Source organism: Triticum urartu, chromosome 2A (genome assembly GCF_056163025.1).
Source record: "Triticum urartu cultivar PI428250 chromosome 2A, HENAU_Tu73, whole genome shotgun sequence".
Classification (NCBI taxonomy): Eukaryota; Viridiplantae; Streptophyta; class Magnoliopsida; order Poales; family Poaceae; genus Triticum; species Triticum urartu.
The window spans coordinates 60,728,826-60,747,801 of NC_141874.1; the positions used below are offsets into that span (position 1 = coordinate 60,728,826).

Here is an 18,976-nt window from a genome sequence, read left to right on the forward strand (position 1 = left end):
ATTCTTCGCCCCCTGTTCAGTTCCGTCGCGGGGCCCACCTGCCAGTCCCTGGCTTGTCTTTTACCGCTTGGTTTGGGGGCAGTTGGGAAGAGGGGGTCGTATTCATTTTACTTTCACCGTGTGAGCTATTTACTGGGTTGGTGGAATTTATGAGACTGGGATTTTAGGTCTTTGAGGAGTGTGCAACTTCTTTTTCAAGTTTTACTGTAAAAAAAGGAAAAAAAAGACTAACAAAAATGCTTGCACAAACCTTCGCGTAAAATCAATGACACACGACTTAGATGTGCTTTGGTAGAAATGCAAATTTCCGTTTGCTAAAAAAATACAAAATCCCGGGACTGGAAATAAATATCACATGAGTGAGGCTTTCTGCGTAGGACAACTTGCATTCGGATTCTTCTGAAGCCATGTCCAGTTTGTCCAATGATGCTCCGGTTCGCTCGGCGTATGGCCGGTTAGTTTTGGAGACTAAGGAACTGATGAGTGAGAGGGAGCTTTTACCTCGGAAAATTAGCCCCTAGTCAAAATAGAGTTGCCGATTGGTTGGCCACCTATATAGCCGGTCCAAACGAGCTACGGCTGTGTGGTTGGGCTCGATTCCACCTTGTATCGAGGACTTGTGGCCTCTTGACTGTAACTTTATGAACTTGCAATAAAACTCCCTTTTGCCTCGCAAAAAAAAGAAATAGATATCACATGAGTGGGGCTTTCTGCATATAGGACAACCAAAGGAAAGGCTTACTCGAGGAAATCTTAACCTGTTGTAGTGGCGTGTAGTGGGGGGGGGGGGGGGGGTTGCCCATGGAATAGTTTGAGATCCTAGTAGATGAAAAGAGAATACTCAGAGGGATGCTCTGCTAGAAAATTGATAAACTGTGAATATGAGAGGTAGAACTATGTTAACTAGAAGATAACCCGTGCGTTGCTGCGGTAATAGGTTGCTGAAAATTTGGGCTGATAACGTTATCATATGATTTGTTATATTTGATTTTGTGTGGAGTTGCAAAATATATATTGAATATAAGTAGAATAACCGGATGGGAAACGTTTTTATTGCATGGTTGAATGTTGTGGTGGGGCTTTCTTCATGCATGGTCACATGTTGGGGTTGGCCTTATTTCATGCATAATTGTATGATGGGGTTAGCATGCTTGCATGTTGAGATAAATAAAGTAATGGGATCACTCTCTTATGTATACTATATGATTAACGGTTTTGCTAAGGGTGGTCATAGTGGGGAGTAATTTAGGCTAGTGTCATATACTACTGTCATGTATATGACACTAGTCTAAATTACTACTTTCATAATGCGAAGTAACATAATAGTAGTATCTTAGATGACTTCATTTATTAGCTTGTAGACTCATCTTGTCTTAAAAAGCGCTATGCTACAGTAACATATTATGTTACCACCTCTCATTAATTACTTGCCATATAAGCAACAATTTCTTGAAGTATGCTATGTTACTAGCTAAGTTACTCCCACTATGACTAGCCTAAAACACATCTAGATGTACCCTAAACATATCCATTAATTAACTCATCTCTTTCAAGCTTATCCTTGTGCATGTCATCAGTGGCGGAGCCAGAACTTTTGTGAAGCCTGGGCGAATTTGAGACTGAGTGTCGAACCTAGAAACCAAAATCGGGTGTTCGGATACACAATATATAAAACGACATCAAACTTTTAAACCACAAATCCACATTAATGATGTGGTGAAAATATAACCATAGAAATCATATAAATGTAATTTATAGTGAAATAAGTGTCACTGATTTTGTACCAAATTAGTGTACAAATTTTAAACTAAAGCATTGACACTTATTTTGGGGCGGAGGGAGTATTTATTTAGTTTCATAGGCCAAAATAAAGTTGAGACTTGAAAATATTAAGTTATAAAACCAGGCTTGCGACCAAACTCGTCATATTGCCGGCGGAAATATAACTATCCAAATTACCATTCAAATGTCCTAGAAGACACTATAAGATAAAAATGGATTTGTAATTCACATAAATTAAGTATTGTGATTTGTGAATATATTCAAATTAGAGAGCTTGCAACCGTCTCACGAGGCAATATGAGATGGTGGTTGTGGCGTACTTTCAGTGCCAAGAACCTCCTTGTCTCTCAGAGTTAATAATTTGAAGTTTGAAATTAACATCAACTATCTAAAACATACCCCTAAACGAAGGATTAAGCTCATAAAAGTGGTGATCATCTCCAATGATCAATTCCCCTCGTCGTGACCTCAAAATAAGTCTATTAATCTATTCACAAAGAAAACTATTAATCTCACCTAATTACAAAGACGGGGACAAGCGGCCGTTGATGCAAACCGTTCCTTGGGGTCTTGGGTGGATACTTTCTGGCTCCGCCCCCGCGGCCGGCCGCGCGCCCAGGCCAACCTCCGCTCACTGAAGGTCTGTCTCTGTCTCTAATCGATGAAGGATGCCGCCATTTTTCAAATAGAAGCTAAACGAACGGGGAGTCCCAGGGAGGTTGCCTTCTCGTCTCGAGTAAAAGAAAGAACAATCGAACCGAACAAGTAGGCTCGTCTCACGTGGGTACTCGTAGCCCATCCGTCAATGCTTAATTGAATAATTGATTAGTACGGTTGACTAGAGAGGAAATTAATGGAAGCCCATTGGCCCAGCTGCCCGTTGCCCGGGTAAACCGCTGTGCGAGTAGTATTTTCCCTGTTTTGATACCACCATCGTAGCATGCAGCGCAGCTAGCGAGCCCGGGCAACTGCCCAGGCTAGCCGGGCGGTGGCTCCGCCACTGCATGTCATCCTTCTACGATCTATAGAGGAGGGGAGTGATTCGTCGCACATATGACACGGTTGGTTATGGCAGTAAAGACATGTAGTTTCTTTAAATGGAATTAGGGAAGAAATCTCTTTTTAGAATAAAAAACTAACACAAAAGTAAAACTGTGACGTGAAAGCACAATTAAAGAAGGAAAATGAGATTGTATCTTTTTGTATAATGTGACTCTTGTCATCGTAGTTGAAGCGAGTTAATTGACATTGCGATGTTGTGCGCGTCCCCATCCCCACTCCTGCTCGTGTGTTTCTTCCAACTCTCTTCTCCCCCACGCGCTTCGTCGTGAACAAATACCCGAAGAACTTCGTTATCAACACGAAATGCAAGGGCAAGGCGATCTTAGAGCAACTCTAACAGAATCGCCATATTCGCCAAAATTGCATAATAACTGTCATATGTAGCACAAACCACAAAAAACAAACTCTAGAAGAGTTGTCATACCTTTCAAAATCACCATATGTTTTGTAATGGGAGCTCCATATTTGGTCTCCAGCCTCCATATTTGGAGTACAGGAGGGATACCATGGGTTGCACTCCATAATTTCACCCACGTGATGGGAACGTGGCGGGACGGAAATTTCATGGTAGGTGGGAATTGGTCCCCACCTACCAAGAAATAGGTGTCCAATGACAAACAGAATCCCACATGAAAAGTGAAATATGAAGGTTGTATTTTTTAGCGATTGTGACTTTCGCTCCACTAGCTCTTGAGTCTCCATGTTCTTTGACGATTGTCTTCATCGTATTTTTGTCAATGACGATTCTACTAGAGTTGCTCTTAGAGTTTGTGTCGTTGGTTTCCTTGCTCTCCTTATAGGGAATCACGAACCGGAGCAAAACAAGTAACTTCACTACTCATTGAGTTACACATTTACAAGTGGGATTTGAAAAGAGCAACAAAAGTGTTCCTCTAGAACAAACATGGAGACAACGCACGGCATCACGATGCCAATTAATTAACACGCTTTAAACTTACTTTCGATCTCCCGTTGCCGCTCATGATTGTATATGTGATTTGTACATGGGGAGAAGCATCTGTAGGGGCTGGCTTTGGCCTACCCATTGGCTGACACTGACTCAGGAGAGGAGAGGTGATGCTGCTGCTTGGCTGTGGCTTCGCTGACAGGTGAATGCAATCTTTTTTAGGGTTCAGAAGTTTGAAGACACGTCTATGTAGGTTGCCCCCAAAATTACCAGAGGAAACTTACGCCATCATCACGTCGACGGCAGTTTATATATTTTCTTTCTTGTACTCTCTTTGACAGTCCAAGCCGTGCACGTGTAATTACTAATTTATCAAGACAACAAAAACAGAGGGGTAAAAACAAGCATCATCCCATTTGTTGCATCTGTCTTCATCATTAAACCTAACGGCGTACAAAAACTCCTGCCAACTGTTGGCAGCCCACATCATACAGTTGTAATACAACCTACTAATTCGCACCCCCAAAACCTGCGGTTCTTATCTCACGACGCATCATCAACTCGTCATAGGCTCGCACTCCGCAGCAGGGGCGTCTTTCTTGTCGTCTTCACCCTTGGGTTCTTCGCCCTCGGCTTTGCTGCCATCGCCATCTTCGTCGTCCGCGGGGGAGGCATCCTTCATCTGGTAATCCACCTTGAAGTCGTAGTCCGCGTCCATGTCGTTCAGCACGCTGAACTTGTTCCCCTTGCGCCGCTTCTTCTCCGCTTTCTTCTTGCGGGGGTCGAGGATGCCCTCGGCGGTGTACAGCTTGTCGTGCTGCGTGCCACCACTCGCCGCCGCCTTGCTTCCTTCACGGTCGTTCGCGTCGGACATCGATTCGTCCTTCACAGGCGCACTCTGCGTCAGGGGATCCTGTTCAATGCAAGACAAATATCATCTAGCTGTACTAGTAATATGCAACTTGAAAGTTAACTTAGACGTCTCCAACACAAGAGATACCCAAAGCCCGCTTCTTTTCTGTCTACCAAAGCCTTTGACAGGTCTACAGTTTATAACTTGCTTAGTTAGAATTAGAACATGGCCAAACAAGCATATGTAGGAACTAAAGTGTAGGATACTGTCAAGAAAGGGGTAGCTGACTGCAAAAATCTACAATAATAACATTGCTGTTTTAATTAAAGGAAGACCACTGTAGCTGTAAGAAATACCTCGAGCATCGCTTCATCAATCTCTGGTGGGGCATTAGATGGAATTTCAATATGACTGAACTCCTCCATAGATTTTAGACCACTAATATATGAAGACTCAGCTTTGTAAATTTCATCAACATTGAATTCACTTCCATCTTCTGTGATAATTACCGCATTGGCGTCCTCCACAACATCCCTTTTAGGTGGCAGTGTAAAGTAGGGTACCTTGCCTAATAACAAGAGGGTTAGATGGCTTGGAAACAAAATAATAATTAACAATTACAGGATAACTTGTCAATTGTACCTTCATTCCAGTCATGAATCACTATTTTTGCAGCAGCTTCCACATCCACTATACCACCTTTTTTCAATTTCCCCCTGAGTGTAGCAAGTTTTTGAAGGAAATCATCAACTGAAGTAAAGCTTGGCACCTTGTACAGAGACAGCAATTTCTCGTGTGGGCAAAGACTGATGATTTCTTTAACTGCAAGAATGCAATAAATATGGAGTAAGTCATTGGATAATGCATTTCCAGGTATACTACCGTACTAGCTTGTTGTCAGATTAGTATCAGCAAAGTAAACTACAAGTACAGTAACTGGGATGAATATAAATTATCTAAAAGCTGGCTTGAGTGATGATAATGCACGATAACACCTACCAGGAGTGATTACATCGTCCATCTTCTCAACTCTTTTGCAATTACGAAGAGCTACAGACACACCACTGCTGGTAGATCTGAGCATCACAACACCAGGACAATCCAACAACTTCACCTTCTTGTCTAACTGAACCTCCTGCATTGATCTAGTAACCCCTGGAGTAGAACCGACATTAACCACACGGGACCTCTTCAAACTGTTGATTAGACTGCTCTTGCCAACATTAGGAAGGCCAACAATACCCACAGTAATTGCCAACTTGAGCTGCAAGCACACCCCAATAGTTAAATTTAGGCACAGGACCACTGTAAAATCAGGAGTAGTTATCAAAATGTCACGACGAGATTAAACAGTCCACACAGAAAATTTAGGTGCGTGCATGAAAATAAATCTGTCTGTCAATGTTGATATGGCTTCCATGGAACAGGACAACAAGACACAAGGACAAAATCCAATAGCATGAAGTCAGGCAAATCATATTTGGTCTTAATAAAGGATGGAATTTTCAATGTAAATAAGATAAGAAAACTATAAATCCTAAGAACACAGGTGAAACTCCTAAATGAAGCTAGATAAATACACACAAACAAAGACAGTCTCCGGTCATCTCTAAAAACATCAAGATAGGATACCTCATGACTCCTGGAATAATTTTTTAGCAGTTTAATCAGGTTCTCAGCACCAAGACAATCACTGCTTTGTGGGATATTGCTTGTTTTATCAAGCTTTGACGATTTCCATCCCAGCTTGGTCCTCTGCTCTTGAGTGTTGCACTTGAATGCAACAGTTGGCAATTCCTCCCTTAGATATGAAAGCCACTTCTCTACCGACTCCTTGGGGACAAGATCTACAATCGACAAAAAGGATAACCATAAGATGCAGAAAGATAGGAAAGATCACACTGATGATAAAGTCATCAAAAGTTACACTATACCTATCTTGTTGAGAAGCAGCACAATCCGTTTAGTTGGATCAGCCTTCCTGACCATCTTCTCCATGTCAACGCAGCGAGTGCCCAGTGGGTCCCTTGCATCAAGAACCTCGAGAATCACATCGGAAGCTTCGATGACTTTAACCAGCTCCTTGTAGAAGGCTCTCTCTGAATGGTCTGGAGACACATTCAGCAGCTTTAGTAAATAATGTTCATGCAAGCAGTAGGCCGAAAAACACCGGCAATGGGGGAAAAGAAGCTAACCATTGGTCTTAGGCACCGCTAAAGCAGCAGTCACCTCTGCTGCGTCATTGTCATTAGCCATGTCTTCATCGTCGGGTATTCCGAGCTTTCTCTTCCTAGCCTGAAAGAGGAGGCCACAATATTTGAGATCATTGTTCAACTTCTGTGAACATTAATAACAGACTTCTGAAGGTAGACATCGCGAAGGAAATCAACTCTCAACATCTAGCCAACCAATCTATCTAAGCAAGCATCTAATGACACCTAGGGAATTGACACTAAAAAATAACTAGATCATCAAGGACGACTACAAATTTGCTCTCATGACACCGACCGAACACTGAGGAATTGGTAGCGGCACGCCAGGGAAGTTAACGGCAGAGGCGGGTGGTTGCTTACCCTCTCCCTGCGGGCCTCCTTCTTGTCCTCCTGCTCCTTGATGGCCATGGCGCGGCGCACCTCCAGGTTCTTGAGCTCCTGCTCCTTGAAGGGCCACTCGTTGGGGATCCCGGGGTCCTTCTCGACCTTGCTCCGGCCGGTCTTGCCCTCCTTCCTCGCCTCCTTGCGCTTCTTGCGGTGGTGCTCCTTGACCTTGCGCAGCACCTTGTGCTTCGCCTTGAGCGTGACCCGCTTGCTCTTGCTCTTCTTGCTCTTCTTCGGCATCTTGCCGCCGACGACGACGCCTCTGCCGGGTGGGGTGGCGAGGAGGAGGGGAGAGCCGCCGCCGGTGGAGGGAAGGAGAGAGGAGGAGGAGGAAGGGAGAGCCGGTGGCGACGAGGAGGTATGGATGGCTCTGGCGGCTGGTAAGCAGGGGAGAGGTGCTAGGGTTTAGGAAGACGGCAGATGGGCCTTGAGGTACGCTGCGTGTGCGGCCCGCGCTAGGGCGGCACCGCCCACCTTGGCCCAAACAGAAAAGCACCCGTTTCCCCCTCCCGCAGAGTGGGCTGGCCCCGTAGCGTTAATTTGTTAGCATGCGTTCTTTGTTTCGTCCTGTTCTTCTTTTTTCTTTTATTTTACATTTGTCTTTTTTAATATGCTAGTAAATACTTATAATTCAAAAATTAATTGAGTTCAATCTCTAAAAGGGATATAATAGTGTAAAATATTGATAGCATTAAAAAAATTATGGCATTAAGAAAATATTCACATGTTTCAAAAATATGTTTGTGACATTTAAAAAAAGTTCACATACATTTTAAAAATTGATATTTAAAAATTTTCACGCATTTTTCAAAAGAAATGTTCATGAATATTTATTAAAATGTTTATACAATGCAAAAAAATGTTCCCATTAATATTTTTTAACGTTACATGACATTCATAAAAAATGGTCAATGTGTATTTGAAACAATGTTTAACATGTATTGAAAATATATTCATCATGTGTTTGAAAAATATTCAAGTGTATCGTGTATTGGAAAAAATATATGAAAAAACTAAAGAAAATCTCTCCTGCTCCCTGACTCCTCTCCTTGGTCTTATCGACTGTATGGACATACAGGAGAATTGGAGTGGGACTTTTTAAACTTTGGAACTTTTCTCAAATTTGCTAGAATTGCAACGGTACCTATCAAATTAACTCAGAAAAACAAACTCAACTTAGAGCAACCCTATACGTTCATGCCTCCCATTGTACACACCAATTTGTTTTTTTCTTTTAATAATAGGAAATTTATGTCAATACCATTAGTCCCTCCTCAAATTTTACCATCACATTGTTTCTTGGTAATAATAGAAACTTGCACGCTTCTAGCACATCCAAGCATCTTAGATGCCTAAAAACTTCAGATTTTTCTTTTGCTATTTTTTCGAATTTACTGTTCATCGAGAGGAGCCTGGGCTCATCTGTGGATTACCATTGCAATTTACCTTGTCAAACAATTAAATACACATCGCTCCCCTCAACAGATTCTGCGAACCAAATGGCAGGCATTCTATGTACCTTATTATGGCAGCTACATCTACATCTACCATGAACAAACGTGTTCAGTAACCGTGGTTGCAAGAACCCTTCCTATGCATCGCCCTGTGATTCCATCTGCACCATAAACCTTTCCACATCCGTCCACCAGCCAGCATCATCACAGCCGCCATCCTCCTGCGCATACACACACATATCAGGGATCATGACTTCCACCGACCAACTTGGGGCAGCAAAAGCGAGAAGCGACACAAACTACTAACCAAGTTACAAGATGCAGGAGGAGCATGATCGACATTCTCGACACTGTCAGCAAACTTCACCGCTTCTTCCCACCAATCAGGATCCTCCTCCTCCTCCCCGCTCCCCATAACAGAGTTAGCATCGTTTCCGCCGCCTTCCATATTGAATTCTACAACATTCCCTTGATAATCTCTCCGGGCTGATCCGGCTATGGAGGTGGTGAGCTCAGGAATCACATCTAAGGGTACGGCACGCAGTGGAGAACGGTACCCTGTTCATTCCAAAGCACTCGTGTTAAGAGGAAATGATTATAGTGAAAAAGGAGAGTTACTGGAACAATCGATGTTCCTTTCTTACCTCGACAATCAGGGTCATAACACTTCTGGTAATACGCAGCTCTTTGGAAATCCACAATGTACATAACTGGTGCACCGTCAGTCAGGATTAGTGATTAGCTAATATGCTAACATGAAGTAGTGACAAACTTCAGAAAACACACCTACATGTGCAGGCAATGTTGCTTGCAAGTATTCATCTAAACTGAAAACATGTCACCGACACGCAGTTAACGTTTCCTACTTTGATCAACTCTGTAGGGTTTGTGAATACTTTTTTGCAAAAAAATTCATTGCAGCTATTATAGGCTAACTACTTCAAGCATCCTCATTAACAGAAAATTATGATAATATGTACTTACGATGATTTTGCAGCAGAGTGAACTAGCAGATGAACACAACATGAGATGATTGTAATGCTTAACAAACATGTCAAGTATTATTTGGTTAAATATTGTATACTAAAGGCAAAGAACATAACACAAAAGATTTGTTGCAGCAGCACATGGCCATTATACATTTGTTCTTGCAAAAATGCTAACAGTAAATTAAGGGTGAACACATGATGGTACAAATCCAAACAACACTGTAGTAGCATACATAAAGTACAGTATAAACTTATGGTATTTTCTCAACTAACTGATTATGGTACATTTGCAAGCAGCATCAACAAAGTAATGCACTGCTGTGCAAGAAAGTCATATACAGAGAACGGTAAAATGTTACCATGATTGCTTTTATGCTCTCTTCCAATATGCTCACAGTATCTACTCCTTGACATGCTATAAATCATTAAACCATCTTGGGAAAACCAGTACCAGCATCGAATTTTCCCTGCAATAATAAATAAATGTTTAAGTAGTGATGAAAGAGTAAGACTTGCATTTCCCAAAATGCAGCATTTATTTGCTTTCAGCATAAAATTAATTAAATAAGAGTACTATAAGAAATAATCTCCTAAAAATATATTACAACATTATCTGCGGAAACACCAATACTGTGAAGCCTTCAGCAAATGAAACAGCGCAGCAAAAGTTCAGGATTAATGACCAGAAACCATTCTTTTTTATTTTACTGTAGAGGGGCTTAGTTAGACACATTTCCAACTGAAGGTAGTGTCACTTGCATGGCCAGCATGCTAGTGTAACAATGTGCCGTATTCATACAGCACCAAGGCAGCAGCAGCACACAACTAGACAGCATACACTCAGGTTATATTGCCATTGAATGGTTTTTATTCTGAAGAACAGGGTACTATAGGCATATTGTGGAACCATGTTCTTTGACAGGACTGCCCACAAACACACATTTCAGAATTTCAAATAGACTGCCGGAGGCAGACAAACCTGTTGAAACTGAGTCTTGTATAACACATAAATGTATGCTAGAAAAATAACCACTGTCTCAAACAAAAATAGTCCATCCAGAAATAGAAGGTGCAACGCTTCTCAAGATTTATTTCTGGCTAAGAATTTGTTCAGTAGCATGTGGATTGCGTGATACAAGATCAACATCAATGGTTCGTAGTATAAAAGCACTTCTCACCGATATCGATTTTGTATCAGATAATCTACATATAGTTGGACTAATTGCTGGTCAAAATCATGTGCCTCATATTTCTGGATGAAGGGAGTAGAAGGATATCTGTGAGGAAGAACCAAAAACCTGAGACACTTCCAAAGGAAGCTATAGATTCAATAAAACCGTCCAGAGCTGGAAAAGGAGATCTCCCGTAAGTATATGCTTGAGGAAAATCACTTCGGTAAGTATCAATGGCAACCCGGCAGTTTTTTACTTGAATCTAAGAATGGCACATTAGAGAAAAAATCATATATAAACTCAACATAGTAAAAATACATCAGTAATGAAACCACAAATACTCACTCGTGTAACGCTGGCTTCAGTGTCAAAATGTAATGCTTTCTTGCATTCCAAATCAAGTTTGCAGATCAAAAGCTTATCGCAGTCATCATCTAGTCTGCAAATAAGTGACTCCATAAATAGTTCCTTGTCATTCTGTAAACGAGTAGAACATCATATCAGCCTATCAGATGCAATATTGAGATAAACCTCGCAAGTTTGCATGTGGTCAACAGTGGGTAACATTAGGGGTAAAAGATAATGACGCTATGACAGGAAAAGGGAACCAGAGACTGTATAGCATCACCATCACATGAAAACCTGCACCTGTCAAGTTGATTTGTCTGCAAGACTGCAAGCACATAGGGACTGCAGTGCAGACAAAAATCTAATCGCCGACTGCATTTCAGCATTCATTTAAATTCCTCATGCCAAAAGATATTAAAAACTGTTGACGCAAAACACATTTCGAAGGTTGCATGAGTTGATACTCGATTTTGATTTCAAAAAAGAGCTGCCTGCACCAGCCTATTTTTAAAAAGCTGGTTTGGGATGAATTCCCAGGTCATTTATGGAACCTCATTAAGTTACATCATATTTGGAAATAGTGCTTCAAAATTCAGATATAATATTAAATTCTTTATTTTACCATCTGCAATGCATTGCCATTTTATATTTTTAACTGACAATGCGATAATAGTTTTCTCATGGAATTTCCAGATTTGTTACATGTACACAAGAGAACCGAGTGTCACTCATTTTAGCTAGGTGCATGTCCACACCTACCCACGCGCCTTCGGGTCCTGGACTCCGCGGGCATCTCACAGTTTTCTCCCATTTCTAAATAAGAAATCTGCAGGGTACTAGCCCCTGTAGGTCTAGTTTTTCTCTTCTGTTACATGTACAGAATGCATCTCTTTTATTAAAAGAAAAGTCACAAGGCCTAGTACCTGTAAACCTAGTCTTTTACACATAATTTGTACATGTAAACACATAGTTCAGAGCTTCTCTAAAAATATTATTGTTTATATCCCGATCAGGGTGCTCCATCCCGATCGCGCCGGTCCAGAATAGGGAGATGATTGGGATGGAGCACCCTGCAGCCGGCACACCACCTTCCCCTTCGCTTCCAGCATGACAAACTGCTGTTGCGAGATCTCCGACGGCAGAGCCGCGCCCTCTGGCCAGCAGGACACCGTCCTGTTTCCCCGCAGCACGCTATTTCTACACTCCATTGGGCAGCAGGAGACGGGCGGTGAGCAACATTACACACACCAGCTCGCCCCAAGCCACACCGCAGCGTGTGCTCCATGCATCTCCCGCAACGGTGGCTGGCAGTGCGTGGCTGCGTGCAGAGGTGCTAGACGAAATGCAAAGGGGGAGGGGGGGGGGGTATAGGTGCTGAAGGGTGGACCCTACGTCAACCTAACGGTGTGAGTTTTGGTTGCCACATCATCACTTATAGCGGGACCCACCCACCGGTCAGATTCAGCGTCAATCGATGCTTAATCGTGTGATTCGTGTTTTCTCTAAACAGACTTTTGGATGCTGGTTGATTTTTGAAAAAAAAAAGTGGTGGTTTTTTTACTCAGTAGACACAATTATGGTGTTTTTTTGCAATTAAGTCATCCATTAAAACCATATCTTTTGTCTAGCATAAAACGAGCCTGTGGTCAAGAGCTGCTTACCATGTTCTTACATTTGAAACGTCCAGTAGCCACAAGAAATGATTTTTTCCCAGACTTTGACGAGAAGGCTAAACGGAAGCAACGATTACGAGAGTATACAGCAGTATCCACAAAGAGCTGATCAGCAGGTTCTGCGCCACTGCTATCTTTTGTAATATACAGTTTATCAAGGTTGGGGTTGGCTGCACGTTGAGCGGCAATCCGAGAGCAGATCTGTGGAGAAGAATAATATTTCATTCTGGAAGCCACAGGAAGCAATACAGTTTATCAAGGTTATAGAACATGCAACACAATCAAACTCTACCCTTGAACCTCAAAGGATGCAAAAAAATCTATTTCTCAGAACATAAACCCATTGCCTAGAAAACATCTTAAGCATGTATTGGAAAGCATATAATCTCCATTTAAATTCGAAGTTTTCCTTTTGTTTTTCTAACATCAGTGCTATATTTTCATTACAAAAGAAAACAGAAAATGAATTTATTAGCTGCCAGTCCTGAAATGTGGCGAATGAGCTCTTTGCTTCGGTCTTAATCTTCGATTTGTTCTTTTTGTCCCTCTTCCTTTGACTTGTTGACCATGATGGCCTGCTTAGGCCCATGATAGCTTGCTCGGACTTTTGTTGACTGTTTTGACTCGTGTTGACCACCTATGCACATGCCACAACAAAAATATTCTAGAATCCACCCCCCCCCCCAAAAAAGGAAACAGAAACCACACTATCCAACTATTTAATTATCTTGTTGAACAGTGACAGCCATGTTTTCTAGAAGATAACATGGAACCCGTTTATCAAGGGGCTTTCAATCCCTTACTGAAAGAATGAAAGGATTGTAATTTTTCCTCGATACAGAAGAGGTTTTGATTAAATAAGTTATCAAGTATAGTTTGAGTACTATGTTCTATGTTATGCTTGCTCTATTGGTGGCTCACTGCTAATACAATACACATTAAACAGACGTTTCGCATATGTACTTCTACCATGTACTGTTTAGAACATTGCTAAAATGTATAAATTTAGAATTGTTGCTTGCTTGAATATTAACCAGTACAGCAAGCTGTGTAGCAATTGACAAAAATAAATATAACCAGCATAACAAGGTATTCAGCAACTGAAATTTATAAATTTACAGAAAACAGCAAAACTAAAGATTGAGATTGAATAATACCTCAGAGATAAATGCACCAACATGGGAGTTATCCTTGAATGCAGTCTTTGGTATACGAATGATCAAATGGCGCGAAAACTTTTCTAAGCAAACAACAATAGTTGTCATGTGAGTACCATTAAGCAGCATACAAGTTCACCATGACAAGAGTTTAGTTATAACAAAGAAAACTAAAAAATACATGGAAATCTTTGGTGCAAACAAATTTGAATAATAATCAATAAGGGGCAACTTCAATCTGCTTTCACATTGTTCTACTTCTCGCAACTCCTTGCTTGTAGAATAACTTGTTTGTGGTGGAAAAGGCCAAGGTTTTTGAGTCGCCGACTAATCGCCAAGTCGTTGGAGCGAGGTTGGCTTGCGCAGGCGACTTGGCTTGAGGAGCGAGTCGCGCGGCTGGTAGGCTAGTCGACGATTAGTCGACGACTAGTCGGGCGACTAGGACCTCAGAGCAGGGCGGCTTGCTTCAGCAAGGCCAAGGGAGGGAAGACTGGGGAGGTGAGCAGGCCAGAGTTCGAGGGAGGGGAGGAGGAGACGAAGCTGGAGAGTGCGCCGCCTGTACGAGGAGAAGCACGGAAGAGACGAAGGAGAAAGGCACATGGGAGAGCAGATGCACGGTCCAGATTAGAGCATATGGACGGTTGGGATTTTATTTGGAAGCTAGGGTTGCATAATGGGCCTATTGGGCCAGCTCTCTAGCACGAAACAGAGGAGGAGCAAGACGCGTGCTCCCATCCCACATCAGAATCGCCGCCTCCATTGCTCCTACGAGCTGCTGCTGCCTTCTCCGAGCTGAAGTATCCTCCAAGCAGCTGCCTTCCCTCTCCTCCGCCTGCAACAGCACCTCTTCCCCCTCCTCCTCCTCCTCTTCCCCCTCCTCCTCCTCTTAACACCTGGGGCGACTTGGGGCGATTAATCACGACGAGTCGCAGACTAATCGCAGCGAGCCACTAGTCGGAGGCATGGCGACTCGACTTGGCTAGGCGACTCAAAAACCTTGGAAAAGGCATACATTAAGTGCATGAAAACAAACTAATGCTTTAACCATATCCACTCCGATAATATATAAATCTGCAACTTATTTTACTACAGCTGTTCTAGAACCGTGATTATAACTTGTGCTTGCCCTGTCCTAGACAAATTACTTAGTAATAGTACTGTCTTCTTCTTTCTTGTACTCTCAATGTTAAATTTTCAAATTTCTCTGTGGAGAAGCCCTGCACCTTGAGAGAAGAATACAGGTGCATCACAACATGATTAGGCTGAGAGCCATGATGCCTCTGTTCAGCATTACTAAGAAGTGGTTGCATACAATTTAGTTATGTGATTTCCGAACATGCCTAGTGTACACATCTACTCAATAATTATGCGAGAATAATCCTCACATTAAGTTAAAAGTTACAACCAATTTTCCAGGGTTAAAACAGATGCAAAGGGGAACAAACTGGGGCACCTTCATTAGATGAGTCTAATTCTATGATCCATTCTTCTTGTCCTTCGATGGAATATTTGTCCTGCAAGGCACTGAATGTGACAGCAACCAATGTATCAACCATTTCATCTGCATCTCTCTTCTGGTTCAGTTTTGCATTAAACTCAAGATCAAAGTAAATGTGGCAAGGTGAACCCTGTAGCATCAGTAGAGATGTTATAGTCGATATCTAGGTTGTGACAATTTGTGGTAAAATTCAAGCATTAATGTATGTAAACTGATTCTTTAAACCATAATAGTATATTTTTTTCTCTATGGAGAGTATTAATCCCTGGCAAGACAGCTTGCAAACAATGCACAAAAAACACACAGTTTGAATAAAGTTAAGGCAAGCATAACCTGCTTTTCTTTACCAAGTTTATGAGTTAGGAATTATAAAAGCCAGAGATAATTATGTCCTTACGGACTCTTTCCGCGCATCCTCCCCATCATAACTGGGAACTAGAACATGAAATTAAGGTGATATACAGAATTTTCTGTGTAGCTACCATGCAACATATAATTTATGACCATTTTTAGGACAAAGATATGGAGACTTGCCTCCTGGATAACTTCATAGTGATGGCGAATCTGTTGATCCATATTATTGTACCTGGAAGAGATGTTACCACGGAGCAGAATGGATGGGTATTATCGATATGATTGGCCATTTAAGGAAAACAAGACGAATATTCAAATATGGCACAAAGTAACAGAGGATGCAATTTTATTCAGAGAGCCCAACTTGTTTTGCCCTCTAGTAACAGGAGGTTGCAATGAAACAACCGAGCAGAATGAGACAGACAGATATAAGCTATAAGGTATCTATGAAATAGAAAGGGCAACAATGTAACAAGGTCTCAACCTTCTCCAGAACTCGTCATATGTAGACACAAGGAATCTTCTTTGCCCGCTCAAGTGATCTTGATAGATGAAGACTTTGGTGTGTGCATGTTCCTTTGAGAACCTTATTGCCTCATCTTGCCTAGGGAATGTAGCCCAAACAACATCCCTACATACCCACAAAAAGAACAGCATTCAGAACAAAACGAGCTCATTTGCCACACGCGAATTTAACATCGACTGAACTAGACACCTGGAGACCAAATCAGTTTGCTTCTTGAGGTCAATGTGGATTTCACGAAGCAGCCTCAAGAGGCTTATTGGCTTTTTTACTGGAACACCTTGCGGAGAACCGTAGAACACAACTGGAGACATCTGCTTTCGATTTCTGAATTTGATCGCGGCTGATGATGGCTCCCTATGCTGGAATGAACAAGGTGTCACATGAATTCCCTTTCTCTTTCATGTTTCTTGTAGTTAAACCACAAGATCGAACTGAAAAAAGGTCACCTCGCTCGCATTTCCCCCAGCTTTCCGTGTGGATGCAGAAGTGGAACTGCTTCCACCACCGTCGCCCTCCGCCGCAGGCGTGACCCGCAACTTCTTGCCCTGCTGACGCGGTCTCACCCTGAACGCCGACTCTGAATCCCAATCGAGTCGAATCGACCAAGTAAGTCGAGATACATTCGAGGGAAACCACCATTTTATTTAGAAAAAGGAGCTTACGGGGAGGGGAGATGCCGCATTTAAAGCAGGCGAAGAGGCGATCCACATCGTCCTTCGAAGAACCCATCGGATTCGAATCGATTCAAATTCTGTGTGACGATGTTCTTGACCCCCTTGGTAACTAAGGTTTGTGGTTCTGGGGTAGAAAACTAGAAATGCTCGTGAGCAGGAAATTGACTTTTCGTTGGCGCGAAAGGGCTGCTTGGGCGGCGGTCGAATCCAACCACCGCTCCCTTTTTACTTTTCTTCTGGGCCGAACAAAAGGAGAAGTAACTTCTTTTGCTTGTTGTCCATCTACAATGCAAAATTGAACAAAAACAAACAAGATACCATGCTCAGGGTCTATACAGTACATATATATAACTTGAAATAGCACACTCAAATATATGCTCACTGTCCATAAACAGAAACAAATGCATGCCCACTGCCCATACGCAATCAAATGTATGCTCTCTTATGCACGCAATGAAACCATAGAAAAGCACAACAAAACCCGGTTGTTATCTGCAGCAGGGTTATACCTTTGATTTTTGAGGGAGAAATGGGCTGCCTGCCTTGCTGCTTCTATGCGTCGGCTCGGTGCTCCTATTCGCTAACTGCAGATAAATGGAGAGATACATCAGATCTGGCACAAAGAGGAACAGCAATGAACACAGAACATATAGATATGTCGGATCTTGCAGAGAAACGAGAGCGCGCGCGGGGGGGGGGGGGGGGGGGGGGGGAGCAGCGCCTCCATTCCCCACCTCCACAGCGCCCCGCCGCCGGCGCTGACGTCCACAGCAGCCATCGTAACCAGAGTGTAGGCAGAGGGGGAGAGGGCTAGAGAGAGAGAGAGAGAGAGAGGGGGGGGGGGAGGGAATGCACCTGCAGGCTGCAGCGCTGCCTCTTTTGCTCAGCCGCGCCGCCGCTCCGATCAGGAACCGCCGCCGCCGCCGCTGCCTTTCGCCTCCGCGGGAGCGGCGAGATGGAGGAGGATTTGGCGGGCGCTAGGCGTCGTCCGGCGGATGCGAGCCCAAAATCAACCACCTCGCGGGCCGTTGGATCGGGGCGTTCAATGAGCGCAAGCTGGACCCACGCTGCAGTACTATAGAGTGCTTTGAAAAAACCAAGTAAAAGCCCAACCAAACACTCTTTTGGTGTCTTGCTTCGACCATCACACCCTCCCTCCCAAGCTGCGAAACATCTGCGAGCGAGAGCCGTGGATGGTTACTTTTCGTCCATCGCTGTCAGCCACCACCACCCCGATCGCAATGTCCATAGCCCTGCCCCGCAAACACCACCACCCAGTACCCCTCACCCCCCCCCCTCCCCCAATCATGGTTCGATGGCACACCATATCATCGTGGCATGCTCTTCTTCGCCATGACTCGAAACTCCAGGGGTTCAATTGTCCCCAATGGACGATTTTTGCTCCGGTGCACATGTGGATCCTATGTTGCAAACAGGTACCGTGCCGCTCATGGTGTGTTTGTTGAGGGTGCTTCGCCCAGATCTGGTGCAGATTTGTTTCTTTCAAATAAAAATAACATATAAACTTTAAAGTTTGCATGACAACAAAACATTATAGTGCAACATAAATACCAAATAACATTCTTTATTAAAAAATAACATTCTATGTATTATGCTATCCCAAAAATCCCCACACATTATAGCTCTAAAGTTCATTGATTCACGAAGTTTGAGGTCCATATATTGTTTTATTTGAGAGAAAGAAAATAAAATCATGTAGTTAATTAGCTAGCAGAAATCTTAAAAGCAATGTTGGAGGATGAGGACAAGGGGTAGTGTGCTTGGGCTTGGAAAACCCATTCTCAATGTGGGCGCTAAGCGTCGTCCGGCTGACGCAGGCCCAGTGAGATGGACACGTGCAGGTGTCCATCGCCTGATCGTTGCAATTAGTGTCCTGCTTCAACGCAACACCCCCTCCCCTTCCCTACCG

At 43.0% G+C, this 18,976-nt stretch overlaps 2 protein-coding genes across 2 annotated transcripts; both read right to left on the reverse strand.

Annotated features, from left to right (window-relative positions):
• Nucleotides 1-4,146: 4,146 nt before the first annotated feature.
• NSN1 (GTP-binding family protein) lies at nt 4,147-7,591 on the reverse strand. Its single transcript, XM_048698643.2, has 8 exons — nt 7,178-7,591; nt 6,800-6,899; nt 6,539-6,712; nt 6,237-6,451; nt 5,604-5,868; nt 5,247-5,426; nt 4,961-5,172; nt 4,147-4,664 (listed from the first exon to the last, which is right to left on the reverse strand). The coding sequence occupies exons 1-8, from the start codon at nt 7,439-7,441 to the stop codon at nt 4,308-4,310; spliced, it is 1,767 nt and encodes a 588-aa protein (XP_048554600.2). The 5' UTR covers nt 7,442-7,591; the 3' UTR covers nt 4,147-4,307.
• A 944-nt stretch (nt 7,592-8,535) lies between these two features.
• Nucleotides 8,536-18,106, reverse strand: LOC125535578 (DNA primase). Its single transcript, XM_048698645.2, has 16 exons — nt 17,902-18,106; nt 17,556-17,630; nt 17,035-17,328; nt 16,819-16,949; nt 16,562-16,731; nt 16,331-16,477; nt 16,027-16,078; nt 15,448-15,622; nt 13,995-14,077; nt 12,826-13,038; nt 11,162-11,293; nt 10,943-11,078; nt 10,004-10,111; nt 9,300-9,365; nt 8,963-9,213; nt 8,536-8,876 (listed from the first exon to the last, which is right to left on the reverse strand). The coding sequence occupies exons 3-16, from the start codon at nt 17,099-17,101 to the stop codon at nt 8,793-8,795; spliced, it is 1,815 nt and encodes a 604-aa protein (XP_048554602.2). The 5' UTR covers nt 17,102-17,328; nt 17,556-17,630; nt 17,902-18,106; the 3' UTR covers nt 8,536-8,792.
• Nucleotides 18,107-18,976: the final 870 nt, after the last annotated feature.